Source organism: Vombatus ursinus, unplaced genomic scaffold (genome assembly GCF_900497805.2).
Source record: "Vombatus ursinus unplaced genomic scaffold, bare-nosed wombat genome assembly UNPS02014786.1, whole genome shotgun sequence".
Classification (NCBI taxonomy): Eukaryota; Metazoa; Chordata; class Mammalia; order Diprotodontia; family Vombatidae; genus Vombatus; species Vombatus ursinus.
This window is the reverse complement of record NW_020954564.1, coordinates 52,411,883-52,437,019: the sequence shown is the minus strand read 5'-3', so window position 1 is coordinate 52,437,019 and position 25,137 is coordinate 52,411,883. Positions and strand designations below refer to the sequence as shown.

Genomic DNA, 25,137 nt, shown 5'->3' with positions numbered 1-25,137 from the left:
ATGAGGTGGAGAAGGAAATGGCAAACCACTTAACAGTCTTTGCCAAGAAAATTGCAAATGGAGTCATGAAAGTCAGACGTGACTGAAAAATGACTCTACAGCAACAAAAAAGATGCATATGATAATCTGCTTTTTTTGCATTTGTTTGTGAGATCTATTTTCCTAGTTGTTTTTTATGATATATTTTATATTTTCTAGTATTTTTTCCATCTTTTGATTTTAATTCATTATTTCTTGATGTCTTATGTTGTCATTAACTTCCATTTGGCTGATTCTAATTTTTAAGGCATTATTTTCTTCAGTAAGTTTTTGTACCTTTTTTTACTAAGCTGTTAATTCTGTTTTCATACCTTTCTTGGATAGCTCTCAGTTTTATTTTCCATTTTCTCTTTTACTACTCTTGCTCAGTTTTTGAAATTTGTTTTTTTTTTTTAATCCATTTCTTTAGCCCTTGCTTTAATTCGTATAGCAACTCTTATTGGGCTTGTTCAGTCTGCATTTTTCTTTGAAACTTTCCTTCTAGATCTTTTCAAGTCATTGTCTTTTGTGTTTGTGTCATGAGTTTTCCTGTCACCATAGTAGCTCTTTATTGTTGGATTCTTATTTTGTTTGTTTGTTTGCTAATTCTTCTAGCCTGTGTCTTGACTTTGAACTTTATGTTAGTATTGGGCTCTATTCATTCCTGGGGATTTGTCTAGCTTGAGTTTCTGCTTAATCTGGGGTCCTACAAGTTTTCAGTCCTTCCAGAGTGGTGTGATCTGAAGTGAGATCTGCTTACTGCCCTCCTGATATGAGCTGTGCAAATTTCTGACCCAAATTTGGTTCTTTTGGCTTGTGTGTGATTGAGTTCCAGCAGATTCTGGACGAACTCAGTTACTATTAGCCCACTGGGAAGTTCTGCATATTCAGAGCAACTAAATTGTTGGTTTCCCTTTGGTCATAATCTGATGCCCTGGTTTTTTCACTGCAAGTTTATGGGCTAAAGGTTAGAACTAACTTGCTGCTCAGCATCTGGGCTTAGAGCCACACAGCTAAGTTTCTGGACTTTGTTTTATCTTTAGTACATGGCTGTTGCCTTCTTCTGCCTTAGGTTTACTCCTCTTCATTCTAGATCTATGACCTTAAACTGGGTAATAGGTGACAGAACTACCAGAGGGTACCTGTTTCTTCTCCCAATGCTTGTCCGGGGGTCCCCAGGATCTATTTCTGCACCAGAGCTTCCTGTCCTGGTGCTCTATCTTGCTTCCCTTTCCATTTCTTGGTGCTGGAATGCTTCCAGCTCTGCCACCATCACTGCCAGTGCTGCTATCCTGGAGTGCTTCTGACTAGTCCACACCCCATTGTGTGCAGACTTCTCTCTGCCTTCCCAAGCTGCCCTGGGCTGGAAAAATGACTAACTTTTTCTTGCCTTTCCTAATCAGGGTTTGGTCTGTCATGTTTTGGGGGTTGTGTGGAAGAGATGTGTTAGGAGACCTGGACAAAATCATCTTGACTCCTCCTCTTTATACTTTCCTTCCCATCACATGGGCTTCAGTCCAGAGACACTGGCCTGCTTGTTGCACCTCAAACAAGACACTCCATCTCTCAGGTCCAGGCATTTTCTCTGGCTGTTTCCTATTCCTGGAATGCTTTCCCTCTTCAACTGCCTCCTGGCTTCTTCAGTTTCCTTTAAGTTCAACTAAAATTTCATCTTCCATAAGAAGTCTTTCCCAATCCCTCTTAATTCTGCTACTCCTCATTTAATTATTTTGTATTTTTCCTATATATAGCTTTTTTGTACACATTTATCTCCCCACTAAATTGTAAGTTCCCTGAAAGCAGAAACTATCTTTTGCTTCTTTTTAGTCCTTTAGTCCTTAGCATGTTGTTTGGCACTTCGTAAATGTTCATTGACTGTTCTCCTAGTTGTTCCCTATGCCTGGAAGGTACTTCTTTACCTCCTGCCTTAACAAATATTTGCTGACTTAACTGATCTGAGTTCACGTTCTGGCTCTGACACTCACTGAGTTGCTGAATTTTCATTTTCTTCATCTGTAAAAAGCGAATAATAATTCTTATACAACCCATTTCACAGAGTTGTTCAATTAACAGGCATTTATTAAGCATCCACTGTGTACCAGGTGCAGTGCCAGGTGTTCGATATATAAAGACAAAAATAAGAGTTTGCCCTCAGGAGCATAGTGTAGGCATATTAGTAAATGTAAATCTATACAAAATAAATAAAAAGTAATTTTGGGGTAACATTAGCAGCTAGGAGATCAGGGAAGGCCTTATATAGCAGCAGACATTTCAGCTGAGCTTTGGCAGGAATTAGGATTCTAAAGTCTGGAATTAAGTAGGGTGTGTGTGCTTTCTAGCTTTGTGGGGCTCACTGAGGATAGCTGTGCACTATGACAGGAGATGGTATGGGATGTGTGAGGAACAGCAAGTGGACCAGTTTGGCTAGAACATAGAGTCCTTAAAAGGAAATAATATATTATTCCTAGAAAGGTAGCTTTTGAGTCACAATGTGGATGGTTTTAAATGCAAACATAGGAATTTGAATTTTACTCCAGAGACATTAGGGAATCTCTGGAAATTTTATTTTTCTTTTTAGTAGAGTAGAAATGTGGTTAAGACCTGCACTTTTGGAATAGCACTTTGTTGTGAGGAAAACATTTTGCTTTCTTTTGAATTAAGACTTGTAGAAATGTGAACTGCAATTATTATTATTTATGTTTATTAAAGGAACTTAAAGATCACAAATATCAAAGATATTTAATCTGATTATTTCTAATGTAAGCAAATTAATTTTGAAAAAAAAATTTTAGTATGAAAATCAGTCCAATCTAAATATTTGAGTTTAAAACTACCTTGATGGTTTAGAATTTTGGCTTTCTGTTAAAGAAAAAAGAGGCTTATAGATTTAGGATCTTCATTTTTTTGGGCAAAGTGAATGAAAGGGAACAAGCTTACTGTGAGTGAGGGAATGGAAAAAACAGAAGGTTAGAAACTTTTGCTTAATGAATGGAACTTCTGAGTTCAGGATTTTGGAGGTAATACAGTTCCTTAGTGAATGGTAAGGGCTAAAGTGTGGTGTGTGGCTGTAATGGTATGGAAGTTGAGGTTAAGAAATTGTACACTGAGAATATTTGAGGGGTCATCAAAGTTGTCTCTCTGTGAATTCCATTCTTGCATCTCCATCCAGCTGCCTAGTGGACACCTACAGGACTAGATGTCCTGTAGACATCTTAAATTCATCGTGTCCCAAAATAAAAACATTATCTTTACCTCCCAAACCTCCCCTCTTCCTGACTTTCCTGTTACTGTTGAAGGCACCACCATCCTCCCAGTTACCTAGGCTCCCATCATACATGTCACGATCAATTCCAATGATCAACTTCGAATTCTGTCTCTCATGTGTTGCCAAGGGCTATCAATTTCCCCTTCATAACATCTCTTACATATGGCCTTCTGTCCTCTGACACTGTGATCCAGTGACACTGGCCTCCTTACTATTCCTCACACAAGGAACTCCTTATCCTGTTGTTTTTCAGTCGTTTTCAGTTTGTGTCTGATTCTTTGTGATCCCATTTGTTTTTTTTACATCATCTTCTATTTGTTTTTGTTTTTGTTTTTTTGTTTCTTGGGTGAGGCAGTCAGGGTTAAGTGACTTGCCCAGGGTCACACAGCTAGTAATTGCTTCTGAGGCCGGGTTTGAACTCAGGTCCTCCTGACACCAAGGCCAGTGCTGTATTCACTGTGCCACCTAGCTGCCCCCTGGGGGTTTTCTTGGCAAAGATACTGGAGTGGTTTGCCATTTCCTTCTCCAGGCCATTTCACAGATGAGGAAAGTGAGATGAACAGGGTTAAGTGACTTGACTTGCCCAGGATGACACAGTTAGTAAGCATCTAAGGCCAGATTTGAACTCAGGAAGATGAGTCTTCCTGACTCCAGGCCCAGAACTCTATCCACTGCACCACCTAGCTGCCCTTTATTCTGACTCCATTTCCTGACTCTAGGTATTTTCACCAGCTGTCCTTTATCCCGGAATCCTCTTTCCTCTCCTCTGCCTCCTGGCTTCTTTCAAGTCCCAGGTAAAATCTCACCTTCTGTAAGAAGCTTTTCCCAGTCCCCCTAAATTACGGTCCCTTTCTGCTGTTGATTATTTCTAGTTTGTCCTGTTTCTAGCATTTGTTTGTTTGTTTATTTATTCTCCTCTTTTAGACTTTGAACTCCTTGAAAGTAGAGACTGTCTTTTGCCATTCTTTGTGATCCCTAGCACTTAGCACAGTACATGGCACATAATAAATGTTCATTGACTGAATGAAGGCTCCTAGTTGTTCACTATTTCTAGAATGCACTTCTTCCTCACATCCTCTTCAGAATATTCATCTTCAAAATTTACCTCAGGCTCCTACTCCCTCATAAAACTTTCCTATTCCTTCAGTTGTTAATATTTTCTTATTTCAAATTGCCATGTATTTAATGTTGTATTTCTTTTGCTGCCCTCCAACTGTCTCCAGCTTCATCTAGCTCTTTAAGATCAGAGACTGTTTTGTTCTTGTTTTAGTATTCCCTATGGTATTTTGTATTCCTGTTTGCCTTGCATAGAGTAGGCACTTAGTGAATGTTTGTGGAATTGAATTGAATTGACAAAGATCATATAGTTAATAAGTAGCAGAATAAGCAGAATAGGAATCTAAATTCAGATACCCTCATTTCTGACCCAAAATTTCTTTTTAAAATTATTTATCTAAATTATCAAGCATTTTTTCTCTCTCCTTCCCCTGCCATCTCCCACTCCACTCCCCAGAACATAAAGAATAAACACAGATAAGTAAAACACACTCCCCCATTGAATGTGTCCACAAATATATCTCTTTCTTCATATTAGTTCATCACCTCTCTGTCGTGATGTAGGCAGCATTCTTCATCATCATTCATTCCTCTTCTGCTTCTGCTTCTAACTCTCTAGACTTTGACACCATGTCTCTGCTGCCTTTGCACCCTTGAAGTTCCCTATGTTTTTGTGATGTTCTCACCTTTGAACATTCCTCTGTCTGGATGCTTTTCTTCTGTTGGTTCCAATTTGAGGAGGGGTCTGGGCCAGTCATTATTACTTCCTCTTTGCTTTTGAGTCTTTAGACAACTTAGACCACTGTGTGCTGTCCTGTGTAAACCCCGCCCCCCAACCTTTTCAGCTCACTTTTATGTTATATATCCTTATTAGAATGTAGTGTCCTTGAGGTTAGGGGGTCAGTCTTATATTTGTATTATCAGCGCTTAGTGCTGTGCTTGGCACATAGTAAACACTTAATAAATATTTGTTGACTGGAATGAACAGCCCTCTGGAAGCATAGTTGATCATTGCATCGATTAGAGTTCTTAAGCTTTTCAGAATTGTTCATTTTTATAAGCATTGAGGTTGTAGTATAAATTGCCTGGTTCTGCTCATTTCACTTTGCATCAGTTCATACAAGTTTTCTTAGGTTTCTCTGACTCTCCACATTTGTTATAACACAATAGTATTACATTATGTTATTATACTATAATTTATTCAATCATTCTCTGGTTGATAGGCACCCCTTAGTTTTCAATTTGTTACTACTACAAAAAGATACACTATAAATATTTTTGTGCATGTAAGACCTTTTCTACTTTGATCTTTTTGGGGTATAGAATTACTTGTAGAATCACTAGGTCAAAGAGCATGTATAGTTTAGTTACTTTTTTGTGTCTACTTCCAAATTATTTTCTAGAATGTACCCCTTCTATTATACTGTGTTGCTCTATAATTCATAGGGCTTTATACATTTGTGGGCAGAGATTTGTCAGTTTGTTATTTAATCAGTAATGAACTTTTAATAAAATGTAATAACAAATAGCTGTAATGAAAATATAATTTTAATTCATTTTACATTTTAAATATCATTGTAACAAATAATCATTTACTCCCACCCACTTCCTTCCGTTATTATTATCCATTCATCACTGGTTTTGTGTCTGTATTTTCTCTGTATACTGACTTTTCTTTTTGAATTCTTTATTTGCATTATTTCAGGCATATTTCTCCCTTCCTTTCTCAGTATTCTGTTAAATTGATATATTGGTTTGTTCAGCCATTTTCTAGTTGTTAGGTTGGGTATTTTTTAGCTTTTTGCAATTTCAAATGTTGCTAGAAATGTCTTTGAAAATAACTGTTTCTTCCTTTTTATACTGGTCTCAGGTTATAATGCCAATGATGGCTTACTGTCAGACTATGAACAAATGATAAATGAATGAAAAAACATTTATTAAGCACTTTCTATATTTTAGTTACTGTTGTAAATGCTGAGGATACAGATATGAAAGAGAGACAGTACCTGTGTTCAAGAGGTTTGATTCTAACAGGAAGAGGCAACATATATGTAGGGAATGTGACCAAAGGGTGAAGTCACAGGGATTTTTAATGGCAATGGAGTAATAGACCTTTTCCAGAAACAGTGGCAGAATAGTGGTATTGGTTTGATTATTGTTTATAAAGCAAGATGGTCAAGTGGCCTGGACAGTTTATGTATAGTGTTTTCTAACCAACAGCCCAGCCCTAGGGCAGGAAAGGGATATTCCCTTCTGGATTAATAGAAAGAAATATATGTGTTGTATCAGTTTCTCCACAACCAAATCATTATTGAGTTTTGTCCCTTTTTTTGAAGTTGGAGAGTGTTACATCTTGGGGCTTTCAATTCAGAGATTCTTGCCTCCAGACAGCATCTTGAGTATCCTAAGTGTTTCTGTGACTAGTCATTTTTGTGACTCTCATTAGGCAGATATATAATATACATATTTGTTTATTGAGAAAACTTTATTTTTTTTTTGTATGTGTGTGTGGGGAAGAAAAATGTAATTCAGTGGATGGCAGTGTTTTCCTACAGTAATACAGATGTAAGTATCTTGGTGACTTTTTAACCTTATTGGATGACATTTTATAGTTTTGATTTTCAAAAAGAAGTTAAGATTTATAACAGAAAATCTAGTTTAAAAACAAAATCTCTGCACTTTTGTTCAGCTTAGTACCTTAAATTGAAGATAGGCTGCCCAGTTCTCACATACCTACTTTAATGAAACCTTAAAATTCTGCCAGACCAAATAATGATCAAGAAATCCAATGAAAAATTATGGTAATTTCTTTCCAGAACTGCATGAAAAGCCAACCAAGCTTCCAACCCCACCCATCGCAAAGCTAGTGCTAGTACTACCCTGCAGAAACAAAGACTTTCAGGAGCCATGTGCTGAAGCAGCAAGAGTAGAGAACTCCCCTAAGAAAGGCCTGAATTTTGGGAACCTTGAAAACACAGAGGATTAGTAGCAGCAAGCAACCTATATGATACCAACCCTCAAGGCCACAGTACTCAGACTGCAATACCTCATGTCGAGGGCCGCTAGGGTCCCCCAAACTCTTTTGAGAAACCAAAACAGGATTCTAAAGATCTAAACCATAGAGGTAGAGGTCAGGACAAGAATCCAGAAGATTCAGTGCCAGACCACTCTACCTAAGAAATGCAGCAAGGGTGGACCCTTCCCTTGGCACAAAACCTCAGTTCAGAAACTAAAGATGAAGAAATAAGTAAATCAAATAAAACAATATCCAGCATTGAAAATTATTGAAAATCTGTAGACTCAAAGGAAAAATGGATTTTCTACAAGGACTATAATGAATACCTAGCATACATGAAACAAGAGATATATGAAATAAAAGTTCTTGAGAAAAGAGTTGGAAGGAGAATAAATAGCTTAGAAGAAATAAATAGTGGTAAGCCTTACTTAGAAAATGGAATCCCTGAAAATTTGAATATACCAAATAGGAATTACTGATTTTGCAAATCAGATTCAAATCAAAAGATTGAAAAAACTGGAAGAAAATATAAAACATCTGGTATCAAAAACAACTGACATGGAATACAGGTCAAGGAGAGATTTTTAGAATCCCTGAAAATAATGATTTTTTTTAAGCCTGTATACTCTCTTTCAAGAAATCATAAATAAAAAGTGCCCAGGTTTATTAAACCCAACGTGCAAAGTAAAGATAGAAAAAAAGCAACAATCACTTCCTAAAAGGAGATGTCCCAGGAATATCATAGCCAAAATTCAGAACTTCCATGTCAAAGAAAAAATTTTGTTAAGCATCCAAAAAGAAGGGGTTTAAGTACTTTAGGCACTACAGTCAGGATCACGTAAGACCTAGAGCTTCTCCTAAAAACCACACAGACCTTAGACTACAACAAACCTGCACAACTTGGCAGGTGGTAGGGGCCAAAATTAAAATAGGCTAAACTTCTTTGGGCCTCAGGTTAGACTAGAGATAGGCTGATGATGGTTGGTTGTTGTGGATCACATGTGACAAATAGGAGGAAGTGTGCAGTGTCAACCCTACATTTTTTGCTGGCCATCCAAAATTCTTTGGTGGGGCTGTAAGCAGTCCATGGGCCATATGTTGTGCAGGTCTAGACTACACTATACCAAAAGGTTTACAACCAAGAATAACTTACCCTGCATAGCTGAGTGTAATCCTGTAGGGGTGAAAGTGTATTTTTAATGGACTTCCAAATATTTTTGATGAAAATACAGGATTTGAATAGGAATTTTTTCTAATTTTTAAATTTATTTATTTTTAGTTTTCAACATTCACTTCTATAAGCTTTTGAGTTTTAAATTTTCTTTGTCTCTCTCCCCTCCCCCTTTCCCAAGGTGGCGTGCAATCTGATATAGGGTCTACATATGCATTCTTATTAAACATATTTTCACATTAGTCATGTTGTAAAGAAGAATTAGAACGAATGGGAGGAGCCACGAGAAAGAAGAAACAAAACAAAAACAAAAAAAAGAGCAAATAGTATGCCTTGATCTGCATTCAGACTCCATAGTTCTTTCTCTGCATGTGGATAGCATGGAAACATCATGAGTCTTTTGAAGTTGTCTTGGATTCTTGTAATGCTGAGTTCTGTCAAAGTCAGTCATCACACAACGTGGCTGTTACTGTGTACAATGTTCTCTTGGTTCTGCTCACTTCACTCACAGCATCAGTTCATATAAGTCTTTCCAGGTTTTTCTGAAGTTTGCCTGCTCATCGTTTCTTATAGCACATTAATATTTCATTACATTCATATACCACAACTTCTTCAGCCATTCCCCAATCGATACGCATCCCTTCAATTTCTAATTCTTGACTACCACAAAAAGAACTGCTATAAATATTTTTGTACATGTAGGTCTTTTTGCAATTTTTTATCTTTTTGGGATACAGCCCTAGAAGTGGTATTTCTGGATCAAAGGGTATGTACATTTTTATAGCCCTTTGGGCATAGTTCCAAATTGCTCTCCAGAATGGTTGGAGAAGTTCACAACTCCACTGACAATGCATTAGTGTTTCAGTTTTCCCACATTTTCTCCAGTATTTATAATTTTCCTGTTTTTGTCATGTTAGCCAATCTGATAAGTGTGATGTGGTATGAGTAAGAATTTTGAAGTTCAAATACAGGAGTCTAGAGAAACCTTGAAAGGAAAATTTATTTGAGGGACGGTATGATGATGTAGTGCTAACATTCCAGTAGCAGGGAAAGAAACAAATTCATCTTCAGAAACTTTATATCATCAGAAGGTATTTGGTAGTTAAAAGAAAAAAAGAAAAACAGGTCCTAGGAGAGGATTGATTTTGTTCTGAGGATCAGAAGAGGAGAAAGAGAATGGAGAGTAAAAGGAGTAAATTTTAGTGTAGAAAGTAGGAAGATGAGAGTGGAACTTACTACTTCTCATAACTGATGTATGTCAAGGAATATACAAACGTGGAAGGTCTGGGAACATTGGACAGCAGATGAACCTCACTCTTATCTGAAGCAAAGGAGGTTTGAACACTCGTAGACACACACACACACATACACACAGGTATAGACATATATCAAACTATACAGGGAAGCAAGTGGGGATAGGGAGGTAATATTAAGAGGAACTTCCTAATCCTGAAGAAAAAATTAAAAGGGGCCTGGGGAGAACTGAATTAAAATCTAAAAGGAGGCATTAGCTTTCCTCTTAGACAATTGGGGAATAACTGAACAAATTGTCAAATACGAATATAAAGGATTATTGTGCCATAAGAAATAGTGAATGAGGCTGTTTTAGAGAACCCTGAGTAATATGAACTGAATGAAGCAAAAGAAAGTAAGCAATGAGAATCCATTTATACAAGGACAATAATATTGTAAAGAAAAACTTAGAAAAACTTAAGAAATTTGATCAAGGCATTGACCAACTAGGTCTTCAGAGGACCCACCAAAAAAAAAATCCCCCTACCCTTTCTTATTTTTTATTTTGGGGAGACAAGAGGGGAGGGAAGAGGAGTTAGCAATAATGTTGCAAAAAAAGGGGAAGCATTCTAACTTTTTGTAAGTTCACAGAAGAAAACAGATAAAGTTTAGCAAAAAGTACAGACAAGAACAATTTTGAATGTAACATGCAGAACTCATTACATACTTTTTTTTGGGGGGGGGGCTGAAGCAGTTGAGGTTAAGTGCCTTGCCCAGGGTCACACTGCTAGTAACTGTCAAGTGTCTGAGGCCAGATTTGAACTCAGGTCCTCCTGACTCCAGGATTGGAGTTCTATCCACTGTACAACCTAGCAACCCCTTATATGCTTTTCAAACAGTAAGCAGTGTATATGGAAGTGCTCATTTTTGGGTGTTTAAGTTAAAAAAAAAAAACTTAAAAAGAAATCAGTGCAGAAATCAGTGTAGAAATGGTGCCCAAAAACAACCCATCAACCAAAGGCTGATCTAATTGTTGTACTTTAAAAAACCCCCCACAATAAATTAGCATTGTTTGGATAAGGAAAAAATAAAATAAAATTTCCTTAGACTACTTTAATTAGCAGGAAGTCAAATTGTTCTACTGTAAAGTATGCAAATATTTGAAATGTTAGTTTAGAACATCAGAGTAGCCTTAACTAGTGCTTACCCTTTGTAATCTAATTTTCATAAAGCATTTCCTTAATGCAGAAAGAAATTATATTCTTCATTTGTCTAGGGAAAATATTCAAATATTTTTATAAGCCATCTTGTCAAAAAGAGCTGTAATGTGTTGGTAAGATGCAGACAATTATATAATACTGGAATAATAAAATAATTTTCATGAGGTTTTAATGAAAAATCTTTCACTGGTGCAAAGTTTGAATAGCTACTGTGGGGAAACCCGGTTTTGAAGTTTGTAAGCAAAGACTGAAGAGAAGGAAATGATTTAATTATATTGGAATTTTCAGTGAAAGCAGCCAGTCTGAATTTGTGTCATTCCAGTGGCTTAACTCCTTAGAATGCTCCCCTCCTCAACAAAACAAAACGAAACAGAGTATCCAAAAAGTTTCCTAAAATATTTGGTAAAGCTGTATGCAAAACTGTTTACTTGAAAAAATCTTCACAAAAGAATGCCTACATCTTGTGAAAAGTAAAGAACAAATACTATATTTACAGTTTCAAATATATTTGAGGCTAACAATAAAAATAATAGCTGATGTATGAGTTTTAAGGGTTGCAAAACATAATCATCTCATTTGAGCCTCACAAACCACCTTATGAGGTGGGTTCTATGCTTTGTATGCACATGTAATTTTAAGAGAAGATTTCATTTTAGGTATTATGTTGTTTTTTTTTTTCCAGGAGGTACTTTTGATTTATTTCATTTTTATGATTGTTCCTTCCACTGATTCAGATTCCAACTCCTTCCTTTGAAAATGTATACTCAAATGTTCAAATGAATCTGTGATCTATTATTAATGTGGTGTTTCCACAACTCAGATCCCAATCTAGCCATGCCTGTTCATTGCCTGTGATTCATTTTATGCTACTCTTCTTTGTTCCCTTTCATAAATTCTCCATAAGGGCAACCCAGCATATTAGGGGAATGTTCCTAGCTTTCTTTTAACATCATAAAGATACCAGTGTAATACATGGACTGTCTGTCTCTTACCCCTTGCTCTCTCCTTGTCACCAGTTTATTTGTATTAGTCACTTAAAACTTTGTTGAGTGACATCTTTTAATGATATATTTCTCCTTCATGGTTCCTGCTCTGCATTATATTGCAGCTTACTCACATCTACCATGTTTCTATCCATTGCTCTTTGAGCAATTTGCGTATCTTTGGAAAATACAGGTTTTTTCTTTAAAAAATTTTTTTTACATTTCAGTTTTATTTTCAGTCCCAAATTCTCTCCTTCACCCATTGAGAAGGCAATGATAACAAAACTCATTACAAATATAAGTATTTATACATATGCAAAACAAATTATAAATATATGTATATCTGTGTATAGTCATACAAAACAAATTCCTTTATTGGCCATATCCAAAAAATAATAAAGAAAGAAAGAAGGAAATATATATCAATTTATATTCTTGAGTCAGTTTGCTATCAGGAGGTATTTCAACATGAATCCTTTGGAATTATGGTTGGTCATTGTGTTGATCAGTTACTAAGTCCTTAAAAGTTGATTTTCTGTACAATATTGCTGTTCCTGCACAATTCATTCTCTCGGTTCTATTCATTTCACTTTGTTTTAGTTTATGCAAGTCTTCCTAGGCTTTTTTTTTTTTTTTTGGGCAATGGGGGTTAAGTGACTTGCACAGGGTCACACAGCTAGTAAGTGTCAAGTGTTTGGTCTGAGGCTGGATTTGAACTCAGGTCTTCCTGACCTCAGGGCCGGTGCTCTATCCACTGCACCACCTACCTGCCCCTCTTAGGTTTTTTTGAAACCCTTCCCTTCATCATTTCTTACAGCACAGTATTCTATCATATTCATATACTAGTTTCCAATTTTTTGCCACCACAAAAAGGGCTGCTATTAATATTTTTGTACATAGGGTCTTTTTCCTTTCTTTGATCCCTTTACGATATAGGTCTAGTAGCAGTGTTGCCTGGTCAGAAGGGATGCACAATTTAATAACTTTTTTTGGTGTGGTTTCAATTACTTTCCAGAAGAGCTGGTTGGATTAGCTCACAGCTCCACTTGTTGTGCATTATTGTACCTGTTTTCCCTATCCTCTTCAGTATTTGTCATTTTCCTTTTTTTTTTTAATCTTTGTCAATCTAATGGGTAGGAGGTGGAACCTCAGAATTGTTTTAATTTGCATTTCTCTAGTTGTTAGTAATTTAGAGCATTTTTTCATATGGCTTTTGATAGCTTTGATTTCTTCCTCTAAAAACTGCCTACTCATCTGTCAATTGGGGGCTGGTTTTTATTCTTGTAAATTTGACTATATGTACTATTTAACTGTATATTTTAAAAATAAAACCTTTATCAGAGAACCCTGCTGCAACTCCTCTCCTCTGTTTCCTGTTTTCTTATAATTTTAGCTGCATTAGTTTTTGTTTGTGTAAAAACTTTTTAATTTTATGTAATCAAAATTATCTGTTTTACTTTCTATGAACACCTCTCTCTTGTTTGGTCATGAACTCTTCCCTATCTGACTGGTTATTTCTTCTGTGCCCCTATATTACTTACGATGTCTAAATCATAGCCATTTTGAGCTTATCTTGGCATGTGGTATAAGATGTTAGTCTATCCCTTGTATCCCTTGATACTCTTGACCTTTTGTTCATTAGTATTATTTTTTATAGAGAAAAAAGGTCTATAAATAGTTTGATTGGTATGTCATTGGCTACATAAATTAATTTAAGTAGTATTATCATTTTTATTGTCTTGGCCTACCTGTAGGCAATTAATATTTCTTCAATTATTTAAACCTTTATTTGAGTGAATAATGTTTTCTATTATGTTCATATAGTTTCTGTTTGTGTCTTGTCAGATAGATTCCCAAGTATTTTATACTGTCTGTAGTTATTTAAAATGGAATTTCTTTCTTGTTCTCTTCCTGCTGGATTTCATTGATAATATACAGAAATGCTGATGATTTATTTGTGTGAGTTTATTTTATGTTATAACCTCATTGTGAAGTTAATTATTTCAATTAGTTTTTTAGTTAACCCTATTGTTCTGTAAGTAAACCATCATATCACCTGCATAGAGTAATGATTTTGTTTCCTTATCGCCTATGCTTATTTCTCTGTTAAGCCCCCTTCACACTTCATTTTCTTTTTCTTGTATAATCACTGTAGTTAGTACAGTATGGAATAGTAATGGTGATAATGGACATGCTTGCTTTTCCCCTCATCTTATTGGAAAAGTTTCTAACTTATTCCCATTACGGAGAATGCTTACTGTTGATTTTAGATATATGCTACTTATCCCATTTTAAGGAAAGCTCTGTTTATTTCTGTATTTTCCAGTGTTGTTGTTATTATTGTTTTAATAGGGATGGGTATTGTATTTTGTCAAAAGTTTTTTCTGTACCTATTGAAATAATCACATGATTTTTGTTGGTTTTGTTATTAATATGGCCAGTTATGCTGATAGTTTTCCTAATGTTGAACTGACTATGCATTCTAGGTAATTAAATTTGGGCTGGTCATATCATATATCCTTGTGATATATTGCTGTAGTTTCTTTGCTAGCATTTTATTTAAGATTTTTACATCAGTATTCATTAGGGAAATTAGTTTACAGTTTTATTTTTCTGCTTAGCTTCTCCTTGGTTTAGGTATCAAGACAAATATTTATGACAAAGAAAGAATTTGATAAGATTCCTTCATTACCATTTTTTCAAGCAGTTTATATAATATTGGAATGAATTATTCTTTAAATATTTGTTAAAAATTTATTTCTAAGTCTATCTGGCTTGGGGTATTTTTCCTTAGGAAGCTTGTTGAATTTCTTTTTCTGAAATAAGATTATTGAAGTATTTTATTTGCTTTTCTGTTAATCTTGGCAATTTGTATTTTTGAAAATATTAATTTTATTTAGGTTTTCAGCCTTATTTGTATGTAATTAGGAGAAATAGTTCCTAATAGTTGCTTTTATTTCACCTTCATTAGTTATGAATTTGCCTTTTTCATTTTTGATACTATGAATTTGGTTTTCTTTTTTAAAAATCAAATTAGCTAATGGTTTATCTGTGGTTTTTTTTTCTTAAAAAATCTGCTTCCAGTTTTGTTTGTTAATTCAGTGCATTTTTTCTTTCACTTTTGTTAATATCTCCTTTTATTTTTTATTTTTATTTTTTAGGATTTTTATTTTGAGGGACAGCTAGGTGGCTCAGTGAATAGAGCTCTGGCCTTGGAGTCAGGAGGACCTGAGGTCAAATCCGGTCTGAGACACTTAACACTTACTAGCTAGGTGACCCTGGGCAAGTCATGTAACCCCAATTGCCTCCCTAAAAAGCAAAAAAAAAATTTATTTTGATATTTAATTGGGACTTTTTAATCTGTTGGCTTTTTAATTTTTTTAATTGAATACCTACTTGATCTTATCTTTCTCTCTCTTTTCTTTTTTTTTTTTTTGGTGAGGCAATCAGGGTTAAGTGACTGTCACACAGCTAGTAAGTGTCAAGTGTCTGAGGTTGGATTTGAACTCGAGTCCTCCTGATTCCAAGGCCAGAGCTCTATCCACTGAACCTCCTACCTGCCCCTATCTTTCTCTCTTTTATTGATGAAAAATTTAAATATGTAAATTTTCCCAACTACTACTTTAGCTATATCCCACAAATTTTGTTACAATGTCTCATTTTTTTCATTTCCCTAGTGAAATTACGGATTGTTTCAGTGATTTGTTCTTTAATCCACCAATTCTTTAGTATTAAGTTATTTAGTTTCCAGTTAATTTTAATCAGTATTTCAAAGGCTCTTTATGGAATATAATTTTATTGCATTATCTTTGGTAAACATACATGTAATATTTTTCCTTTTCTTCATTTGTTTGTGAGGTTTTTATGCTCTAAAATGTGGTCAGTTTTTGTGAATTTGGCATACAGAACTAAGAAATTGCTATACTCTTTTCTAATCCCATTCAGTATTCTCTAAAGGTCCATCATAGCTAACTTTTTTTAATTTTATTCACTTCTTTAACTTTTTCTTGGTTTATTTTTTGATTTGATGTACCTAGGTTCAACAGAGATAAATTGAGGTCCCTTACTGTTATAGTTTTACTGTCTATTTCTTCCTGTAACTCACTTAATTTTTCCTTTAAGAATTTAGATACTATGCCATTGGATTTGCATTATGTTTAGTATTGCTATCCATTCATGATCTGTGATACCTTTTAGCAAAATGCATTTTTCCTGTTTATCTACTCTTAATTAGATCTGTTTTTGCCATTGCTGTGTTTAGGATTAGAATTACTGTCTCCATCTTTTTTTTACTTTTGCTAAAGTATAATAGATTCTATTCTAGCCCTTTATTTTAACTGTGTATACCTTTCTGTTTCAAATGTGTTTCTTATATACAGCATTTTCTTGGATTCTTGTTTTTAATCCATTGTGCTGTCTTCTATTTTATGGGTGAGTTCATCTCATTCACATTTATGATTGCTAACTGTTTTTTGCTCTCCATCCTATTTTCTTAGCTATCCTCCTCTTTTTTTCCTTTGCCCTCTCTTTTTAAAAGTCTGTTTTGCTTTTAATAAATCCCTTCCTTTAATTTACCTTCTCTCTTACTCCACCTTTTTCCTTTAACCCATTTCCTTCTTATTTGCCTATTGGATAAAATATATTTCTCTGTGTGTGTGTATATTTTTCTCCTTTTAACCAGTTCAGATGAGAATGAGGTTCGAGTGTCATCTGCTCTTTCCCCACTGCCCCCTCCCTGTTGTATAAATTCCTTTTTGTGCACTTTGTTTATGGGAGAAAATTTTGCCCATTTTTCCCCTCCCTTTCCCCATCTCCCAGTACATTCCTGTTTCCCACCCATTTCATTCTTTTGCAGTCATCCCAGCAAAACAATCACACGCAGGCCCTCTATCTAATTAAGACTCCCTCTGTGATAATAGTTGATGTTAAAGTTCTTAGGGCCTACATGTAATCATTTCCCGGTATAAAAATATAAACAGTTTTTCTTACTCATGTTAAAATTTTTATGCTTCTCTTGAATTCTGGGCTTTGTGTATATTACACTTTCTACTTAGCTTTGATCTTTTTATCAGGAATGCTTAGAAGGTCTGTATTTTGTTAAAGGTTCATTTTCTGCTGCCCCATAGAAATGGGTTCTTTTTGGTTGTAATCTAGATCCTTTGCCTCTGGAATATCATTCTGAGCCTACTCTGCTTCTTTGTGGTGGTGGCTCCTAAAGCTTCTGTGATTCTGATTGTGCCTCCTTGGTATTTGAATTCTTTCCATATGATTACTTTCTTTTTTGTTGTTGTTGTTAATATTTATTTTGTTTATTTATTAATTTTTTGTTAAATTTTGAGTTCCAAGCTGTCTCCCTTCCTTTCTCCTAACCACACACTAGAGAAGGCCAACATTTGACATAGACATATAGGTGAAACCATGCAATAGATAACTTCCATATATCAGTTCTTCTCTGGAGGTGGATAGCATCTTCCTTCAAAGGATCTTTGTAGTTGATATGAATATTCATATACCTCCACTCTTTAGCCTGAACTTCTTCCTCCTAGACTTTTTTCCTCTTATTTCCCTTTATAGTTAGCATCCTAAGGTGCCCATCAAATGTAGAATGACTGAACAGTTATGATATATAAATGTAATGGAATGTTATTGCATAATAAAAAATTATAAAAGGGATGAATTAAGAGAAACCTGAGAGGACCCGTATGAACTGAGTGAGAGTAAAATGAGCAGAACAAGAAAAATAATTTATACAATGAGTGCATTGTTAAGGAAAACAACTGTGAAAGACTTGTTAGGAACTGTGATCAATGCACTGATCAGTCACGATTCTAGAAGATGAACGATGATTCGTGCTTCTCACTTCTTGACAGAGAAGTGCTGTACCAGAATTGCAGAAGGTGACATACATTTTCAGACACAACCAATGGTGTGGATTTGTTTTATTTAACTATACTTATTTGTTTTAAGAAAGGGCCTTATTGGGAGCTAGAGAGTGTGGGATATATATATATAGTGATAATGATCTAAAAATAAAGTAAAAAAAGAGAAGATCAGCTATGAACTATTTATTTATTTATTATATTTTAAAATTATATAGTACAGAGGCAATTATAAAGATATAATAAGTAATTTTGATTATATGAAAGGATCAGGGAAGAAGTGAATAAGTGTATAGCATCTATCATGTGCCAGACACTGTGCTAAGTAAGAGCTTTATAAATCTACAAAAAAAAACCTCATTTGATCCTCACAACAACCCTGTGAGGTATGTGCTGTTAATACCCCCATTTTACAATTTAGGAAATTTAGGCAGTTCGAGGTTAAATTACTTGTTCAGGGTCACACAGCTGTTAAGTGTTAAAAGCTAGATTTGAGCTCAGGTCAGCCTGACTCCAGGTCCAGTGCTGTATTCACTGGGCCACCTAACTGCCTCTGAAATTAAAAATTGGAAAGGTTTTACACAAACAAAATTAATGCATCTAGTGTAAGAGCTGAAGCAGTAGACTGGGGAAATACTTTGTATTAGATTAAGATAAGGGTTTGAGATCCAAGATATATAGACTATTAACAGAAATATGTAAGATTAAAAGTCATTCCCTAACAGATACATGGTCAAAGGACATGTACAAACAATTCTCAAAAGAATTGCAAATTATTAGCAACCATATGAAAGAATTCTCTGAGTCACTATTAATGAAATCCTAACAACCTCAAGGCTTGCCTTATATCCACCAAATTGACAAAATAGAAAAAAAGATGGAAACAGTCACTATTAGGTTGTTAAAACACAGGTACACTAATGCATTGTGGGTAGTTATACAATAATACGACCATTTTGAAAAGCAGTTTTTGCAGTTATGCAAATAAAGTGGCTAAAATCTCCATATCCTTTGACCCAAAGATTGTACTGTTAGGCATATACCCCAGGAAGTTTCATATACATCAAAATATTCATAGCAGCACTTTTGGGGTAACAAGGAACTGGGAAAAAGTAGTTGCCCATCAGTTGGGGAATGGCTAGACAAGTTGTGGAACATAAGTAGAATGGAATTTTGCTGTGCTGTAAGAAATAATGCATATGATGAATAAAGAGAAACATGGAAAGATTTTCATGAACTGATACACAATAAAATAAGCAGAGCCAAGAAAACAGTATACACAATGTTTACAACAGTGTAAGTAGAAAGAGAAGCCACAAAACAATCAGATGAATGTTGTAAATTAGGCAGTCAAGAAACATTTATTAAGCACCCACTGTATGCCAAATACTGGAGGAGGAAATGGAAAACCTCTCTAGTATCTTTGCCAAGAAAACTCCATGGACAGAAGTCCACAGGGTCACGAAGAGTCAGACACAACTGAAATGACTGAATAACAGATGTGCCAAATACTGTACTAAGCACTGGGAATGCAAATATGAATAGGGCAGTCCCTGTCCTAAAAAAGCTTATAGTCCAATGGGGGAAAATAACACACAAAGGGAATCTGAAAAGTGTGTGAAAGAGGAGAAGTAGAACTGGGGAAGAAGTAACTAGAGGGTTTAGGGGTTTAGTGCTATTTATTAGTTATATGATCTTGATCATGACACTTTCCCTCCATCCCCAAAAATTGGTTTTGTCTCAGGTGAAAATATTCCTAAGTATAAAAATACTTTCTAAAATCAGAAATAAGTATTTTCTGAGCATGTCTCAGTTTGGTTATCTAGTCCACTAATATCCCCTGTTTGTGTGAGAATAAGTAAAAATGAATTATACTGATTCAGAAACCAAGAACTCCAGAATCCCTGAAATGCACTTTTCCTTTTTTCACAGGTACTGGGCCGATGTTTCTTGACAGTGATGCAAGTTCATTTCCAGTTTTTGTCCCAGGCATTACAGAAGGTGCAGCCAGTGGCTCACTCCTGCTTTGCTGAAACAGTAGTGCAAGAAAGAAAGAATGTTACTGGCAATGGGAAAGCTTGCTTAAGTCCTACAACTGAACTGGAAGATGCATTAAGATCTTGGAGAGGGGCTGCAGAGGTAAAGCTGCCATTTAGAGGGAATTTTTTTACTTCTTACTGCCTGACTATGCTAAACATGAATTGTTCTGGTGCTCTGGGATATTTATCAATTTACCTTACAAAAGAGCTTTTATAAGTCACCATTCCAAGAAAGAGCTATTTATTTTGTTTGGACCTCATTTTTTTAGCATTTAAATTGTGATCTCCAGTAACCTTAATCTAGGGTTTCTTGATGAGTTCTTACATTGGAATAAAAAGTCCTTATTAGGAAATCAGTTGTAACTACAGGGTGAATAGATGGATTTTTTTGCACATGCCTCCTTTCACTATAGTTAAATCACATACTTTCTATTTAGGTCTTTAGCTATGTTTTTTCAATCAAGAAAGTCAGCAGACACTGACTGAATTCTAATTCCTGGAATTCTAATTTCAGGTATTATTCATCTTGACATCTACGTACTGTGACTTGTGAATGAGCTAGCATCCATACAGAATTTCCTCTTAAATGACTCTTAAGCTTATTTGATTTTATGATGTTCTTTTCTTTCCTGTATGGAGAAAATAATCTTTCCAAGGCAAGTTTATATTCCTAGGATTTGCTGCTTCTTATTTTCCTATACATTTGACAATTTCATATAATATTATATATCTTGAGTTGTACACTAATGAACTTGCAGCAAATAATTTGTGTATGTGTAGAATAATCACCTTTAATCATTTTGTAGCGTACTACCTCAAACATTTTATAATTGACTGAGAAACCTTTTCTCTGCTACATTGGTACTTTTGCTTGCCAGCATGTTAGTCATTTAACAGGAAATCCTGTGTGAATGCTAGCTGATACCAGCATCTATAGTGTATGGGACAATAAGTAAACTTCCTGTAGAATTAAAGTTCAAGAAGAAACTCCTGGCTTTATTTATTGAGTTAATAGTTTATAAAAGGAAAGTAGGTACTAAACCTTTGCCATATTGTCCTTCCTTAGGTCCATTCCATGAGATCACCTTCTGTGACTTATGTGTAAACATTCCTTTGCAAAGGACCTTTGGGTACTCCCTAACTTGCATGATTACCCTTATGGTCAATAGTAATTAATTTGAGTATTTTTCTGACTTTAGAATTTATTGTCAATATCTTTAACAGAAATTGATTTTTTTTTTCAGAAATTGATTTTTTTTCATTAAAACTGCTTGTTTTTTTCTCTCCACATTTCCATTTTAAATGGTATTTTATGATTTCCAGTAATAGTAAAATAGCTTGAGACCACTAAGTTATTGATGTCCAGGAAATTGTTCAGATCACTAAGTTACTAAAAATTAGCTAAATAAAAATCAATTAATTTCAGTGTGTTTAATCTCTAGTTATATTTCTTAAGGAGTCTCTGGAATATAAGTGGGTTTTTTAACTCCCACTGATTCTTAGAGAAATAGGAATTAACTTTTGATGAAGATCTACATATGAAATCTTCAATTTTTACCTTAATATGCATTCTTTCTTGTTTCTGTGGTAGGGAAATTAGAATTTTAGGTTACTTTGCAGTAGTACCCAACCCACACCCACTTACTTAGGGCATAATCCTAGACTGTCTCTTTAAAGGGGGGGGGGGGAGATTCCTTGCTTAAGCTGTGCTGCATATAAGCCTACATTTACATGAAGAACTAGCATTTCAACAGTGACTCTAAAAGGTGTTTCATTCCCTTCAAGATGTTTCATTGATGTAGACGTCTAAAAGTTTAGCTGGGGACATACTAGCAAATAAAAAAATCACTCCCTACTACTTTGTATTACTGCTTCTTTCAGTATTTCTTGCTTAATTTTAGTTTGATTGTTGATATTGGTTGGTATTAAAAACCATGTTTTGCTTACCTCTTGTTATTTTTGTTTAAGGCAACATCTAGACTGAGAGAGAGAGGCTGTGATGGCTGCTTAGCGGGAATTGAAGTTCAGCAGCTCTTCTGTTCACAGAGTGTGGCAATCCCTGAACACCAGCTTAAAGAACTGAATATGAAAATTGACAGTGCTTTGCAAGTTAGTTGTTTTCTTTCTTTTTTGAGGACTTAAAATATGGTTATCTCAGGTGAAGTTGTCATCCATAACTAGCTGAACTGTCTTAATATGAAATTGTAATAGAATATAGCTCAAATCTATAACTATATACCTATTAATATCTGTATTGGACTGTGTTATATGATTGTAATTTGCTATCAAATCATGATACATGAAAAAATCTTTTTTTAGGCATATAAAATAGCTCTGGAGAGCTTAGGCCACTGTGAATATGCAATGAAAGCTGGTTTCCACTTGAACCCAAAGGCAATTGAAGCAAGTTTGCAGGTAACCATTTTTTCTTTATGTAACTTCTTCACTCAGCAATGAAGGGGTTCCTGTTGACTGTGGCATCTTGCCTGGTCCATGTTGTATTGACTACATCTCATTGCTTGATATCTGTTTGAAGGGCTGCTGCAGTGAAGCCGAAGCTCAGCAGACGGGGCGGAGACAAACTCCATCACAACCTATCCAGTGTGAGCTCCCCACGGTCCCTGTCCAGATAGGATCACACTTTTTGAGAGGCATATCTTTTAATGAATCTGCAGCTGACAACCTGAAGTTAAAAACGGTAACTTTAGTTTAAATCCAAACAGCTTGAGTACAAGTTTTTAAATATATTTGATAGGAGTTTTTGTTCAGGAAACAAATAAAGGTTTAAGAAAGAAAATATATGGGAAGAAAGTCCAAGTTTCACTAAGCATAGTTAAATCTTATTGTAGATAACACTAGGTTAGCTTTAAACAAATGTCATTAATAAATGTAATAAATATAGGCATGCCCTGTGACCTAGCCATGTCACTGCCAGGCTTATAACCAAAAAAGAAGCCCCAAAATAGGAAAATATCCTATATGTACAAAAGCATTTACAACAGCTCTCTTTGTGGTGGCAAAAAAACTGGAAACTAGCAGGAACCCCATCAGTTGACGTGTGTGGATGTGATGAAATCCTATTTTGCTGTAAGAAAGGATGAAAATGATTATTTCAAGGAGACATGGAAAGACTTGCATGGACTAATGCAGAGTGAAGTGATCAGATTTATACTATATTTATACTATAATATATACTATATACTATAATATATAATATAATAATTATACTATCATATTAATAATATAGACATGAATAATTTGGAAGTCTTTTAGTGATGAAAAATGAGATGAGCAAAACCAGGAGAACAATTTATACGATGACAGCTTTGTAGACAAACAACTTTAAAGGCTTACAAACTATAATTGATGCAGTGATTGTCTGTGATTACAGAGGACCAATGATAAAACATACTGTCCACCTCCTTATAGAAAGGTGATGGATTTAGGATACATATATTTTTGTATACAACCAATTGAAGAATTTGTTTTGCTTAACTATGCATATTTCTTACAGTTTTTCCTTTTTTTTTATTCAATGGGATGAGAGGTGAGGTGGGAGGGAGAGAAGTAGATTTCTGTTAATTAAAAAACACTTAAAAATGGAGAGGTTGGAGGACTATAGGTTTAGAGTATTGCATATACTTTCAGTTGAGATCATTATTATTAAATTTGCTTAATTGTTTTATCTCATTACAAGAAAGCTCTCACAGGATGGGGATAATCTCAAAATGTTTGTAATGTAATGTTTGTAATGTAAAAACAAAATGTGTCAGTAATTTTTTTGGGGCGGGGGAATTTGAACATAGGTTCTTTGTTTATTTTTTCTTTTAAAATTTATTAATTTATTTTATTAATCAACAATCACTTCCATAAACTTTTGAGTTTTAAATTTTCCCCCCTCCCTCCCCAAGATGGTGCACAATCTGATATACATTCTTATTAAACATATTTTCACATTAGTGATGTTGTAAGGAAGAATTAGAACCAATAGGAGGAACCACCAGAAAGAGGAAACAAAACAAAACAGAAGAAAAAAAATAGCAAATAGTATGCTTCGATCTGCAGTCAAACTCCATAGTTCTTTCTTTGGATGTGGATAGCATTTTCCATCGTGAGACCTTTGGAGATATCTTAGACCCTTGCATTGCTGAGAAGGGCTAAGTCTATCAGTGTTAGTCACAGCACAACGTAGCTGTTACTGTATACAACATTCTCCTGGTTTTGCTCACTTCACTCAGTCCATGCAAGTGTTTCCAGGTTTTTCTGAAGTCTGCCTGCTCATCATTTCTTATAGCACAATAGTATTCCATTACATTCATATACCACAACTTGTTCAGCCATTCCCCAATTGATGGGCATCCCCTCAATTTCCAGTTCTTTGCCACCACAAAAAGAGCTGCTATAAATATTTTTGTCCATGTGGGTCCTTTTCCCATTTGTATGATCTCTTTGGGATATAGCCCTAGAAGTGGTATTGCTGGGTCAAAGAGTATGCACATTTTTATAGCCTTTTGGGCATAGTTTCAAATTGCTGTCCAAAATGGATGGATCATTTCACAACTCCACCAACAATGCATTAGTGTTCCAATTTTCCCACATCTTCTCCAACATATATCATTTTCCTGTTTTGTCATGTTGGCCAATCTGATAGGTGTGATGTGCTACCTCAGAGTTGTTTTGATTTGCATTTCTCTAATCAGAGATTTAGAGCATTTTTTCTTTTTTCTTTTTTTTTTTAGAGCATTTTTTCATATGACTATAGATGGCTTTGCCTTCTTCATCTGAGAACTGTCTGTTCATATCCTTTATCTCCATTTATCAATTGGAGAGTGACTTGTATTCTTATAAATTTGATTTAGTCAGTAAAATTTTTTGAAAATATAAGTATGCACACATTTTAATTACTTCATAAATTTAACATAACACGATCATTACAAACTTCCATTTAAGTTTTCCCCTAATTGCCTCATCAGAATTTGGAGGTAGCTTTGGATTCTTGCAGGCTTTTCCAGTGGAGTATAAACTCTGGCAAGTTCTACCAAGCTGGAAAGTGTTCAAACTGGGAATGCGTAATAGAATTTGTATCTGTCATACAAGGACCAATTTATCAGAGAGGGACTTTACTAAGTAATGAATTTTTGGGGTTGGGGGCAGGGAGAGTGAGGAGGGAGAAAAAGCAACACAAGAAGCAGTCACAAAATAATTACAATTTTCTTTCTTTCTTTCTTTCTTTCTTTCTTTCTTTCTTTCTTTCTTT

General features: G+C 35.0%; 1 protein-coding gene across 2 annotated transcripts in view; it reads left to right on the top strand.

Annotated features, from left to right (window-relative positions):
• The window catches only part of LOC114046963 (uncharacterized protein KIAA0355-like), a 110,313-nt gene that overhangs the window by 57,921 nt on the left and 27,255 nt on the right, over nucleotides 1–25,137 (top strand). For both annotated transcript variants that reach the window (XM_027867620.1, XM_027867621.1), the window contains 4 exons: nucleotides 19,774–19,980; nucleotides 21,849–21,989; nucleotides 22,200–22,295; nucleotides 22,417–22,578. In XM_027867620.1, the coding sequence (XP_027723421.1) occupies nucleotides 19,774–19,980; nucleotides 21,849–21,989; nucleotides 22,200–22,295; nucleotides 22,417–22,578 (606 nt within the window). The remainder of the gene's footprint in view (nucleotides 1–19,773; nucleotides 19,981–21,848; nucleotides 21,990–22,199; nucleotides 22,296–22,416; nucleotides 22,579–25,137) is intronic.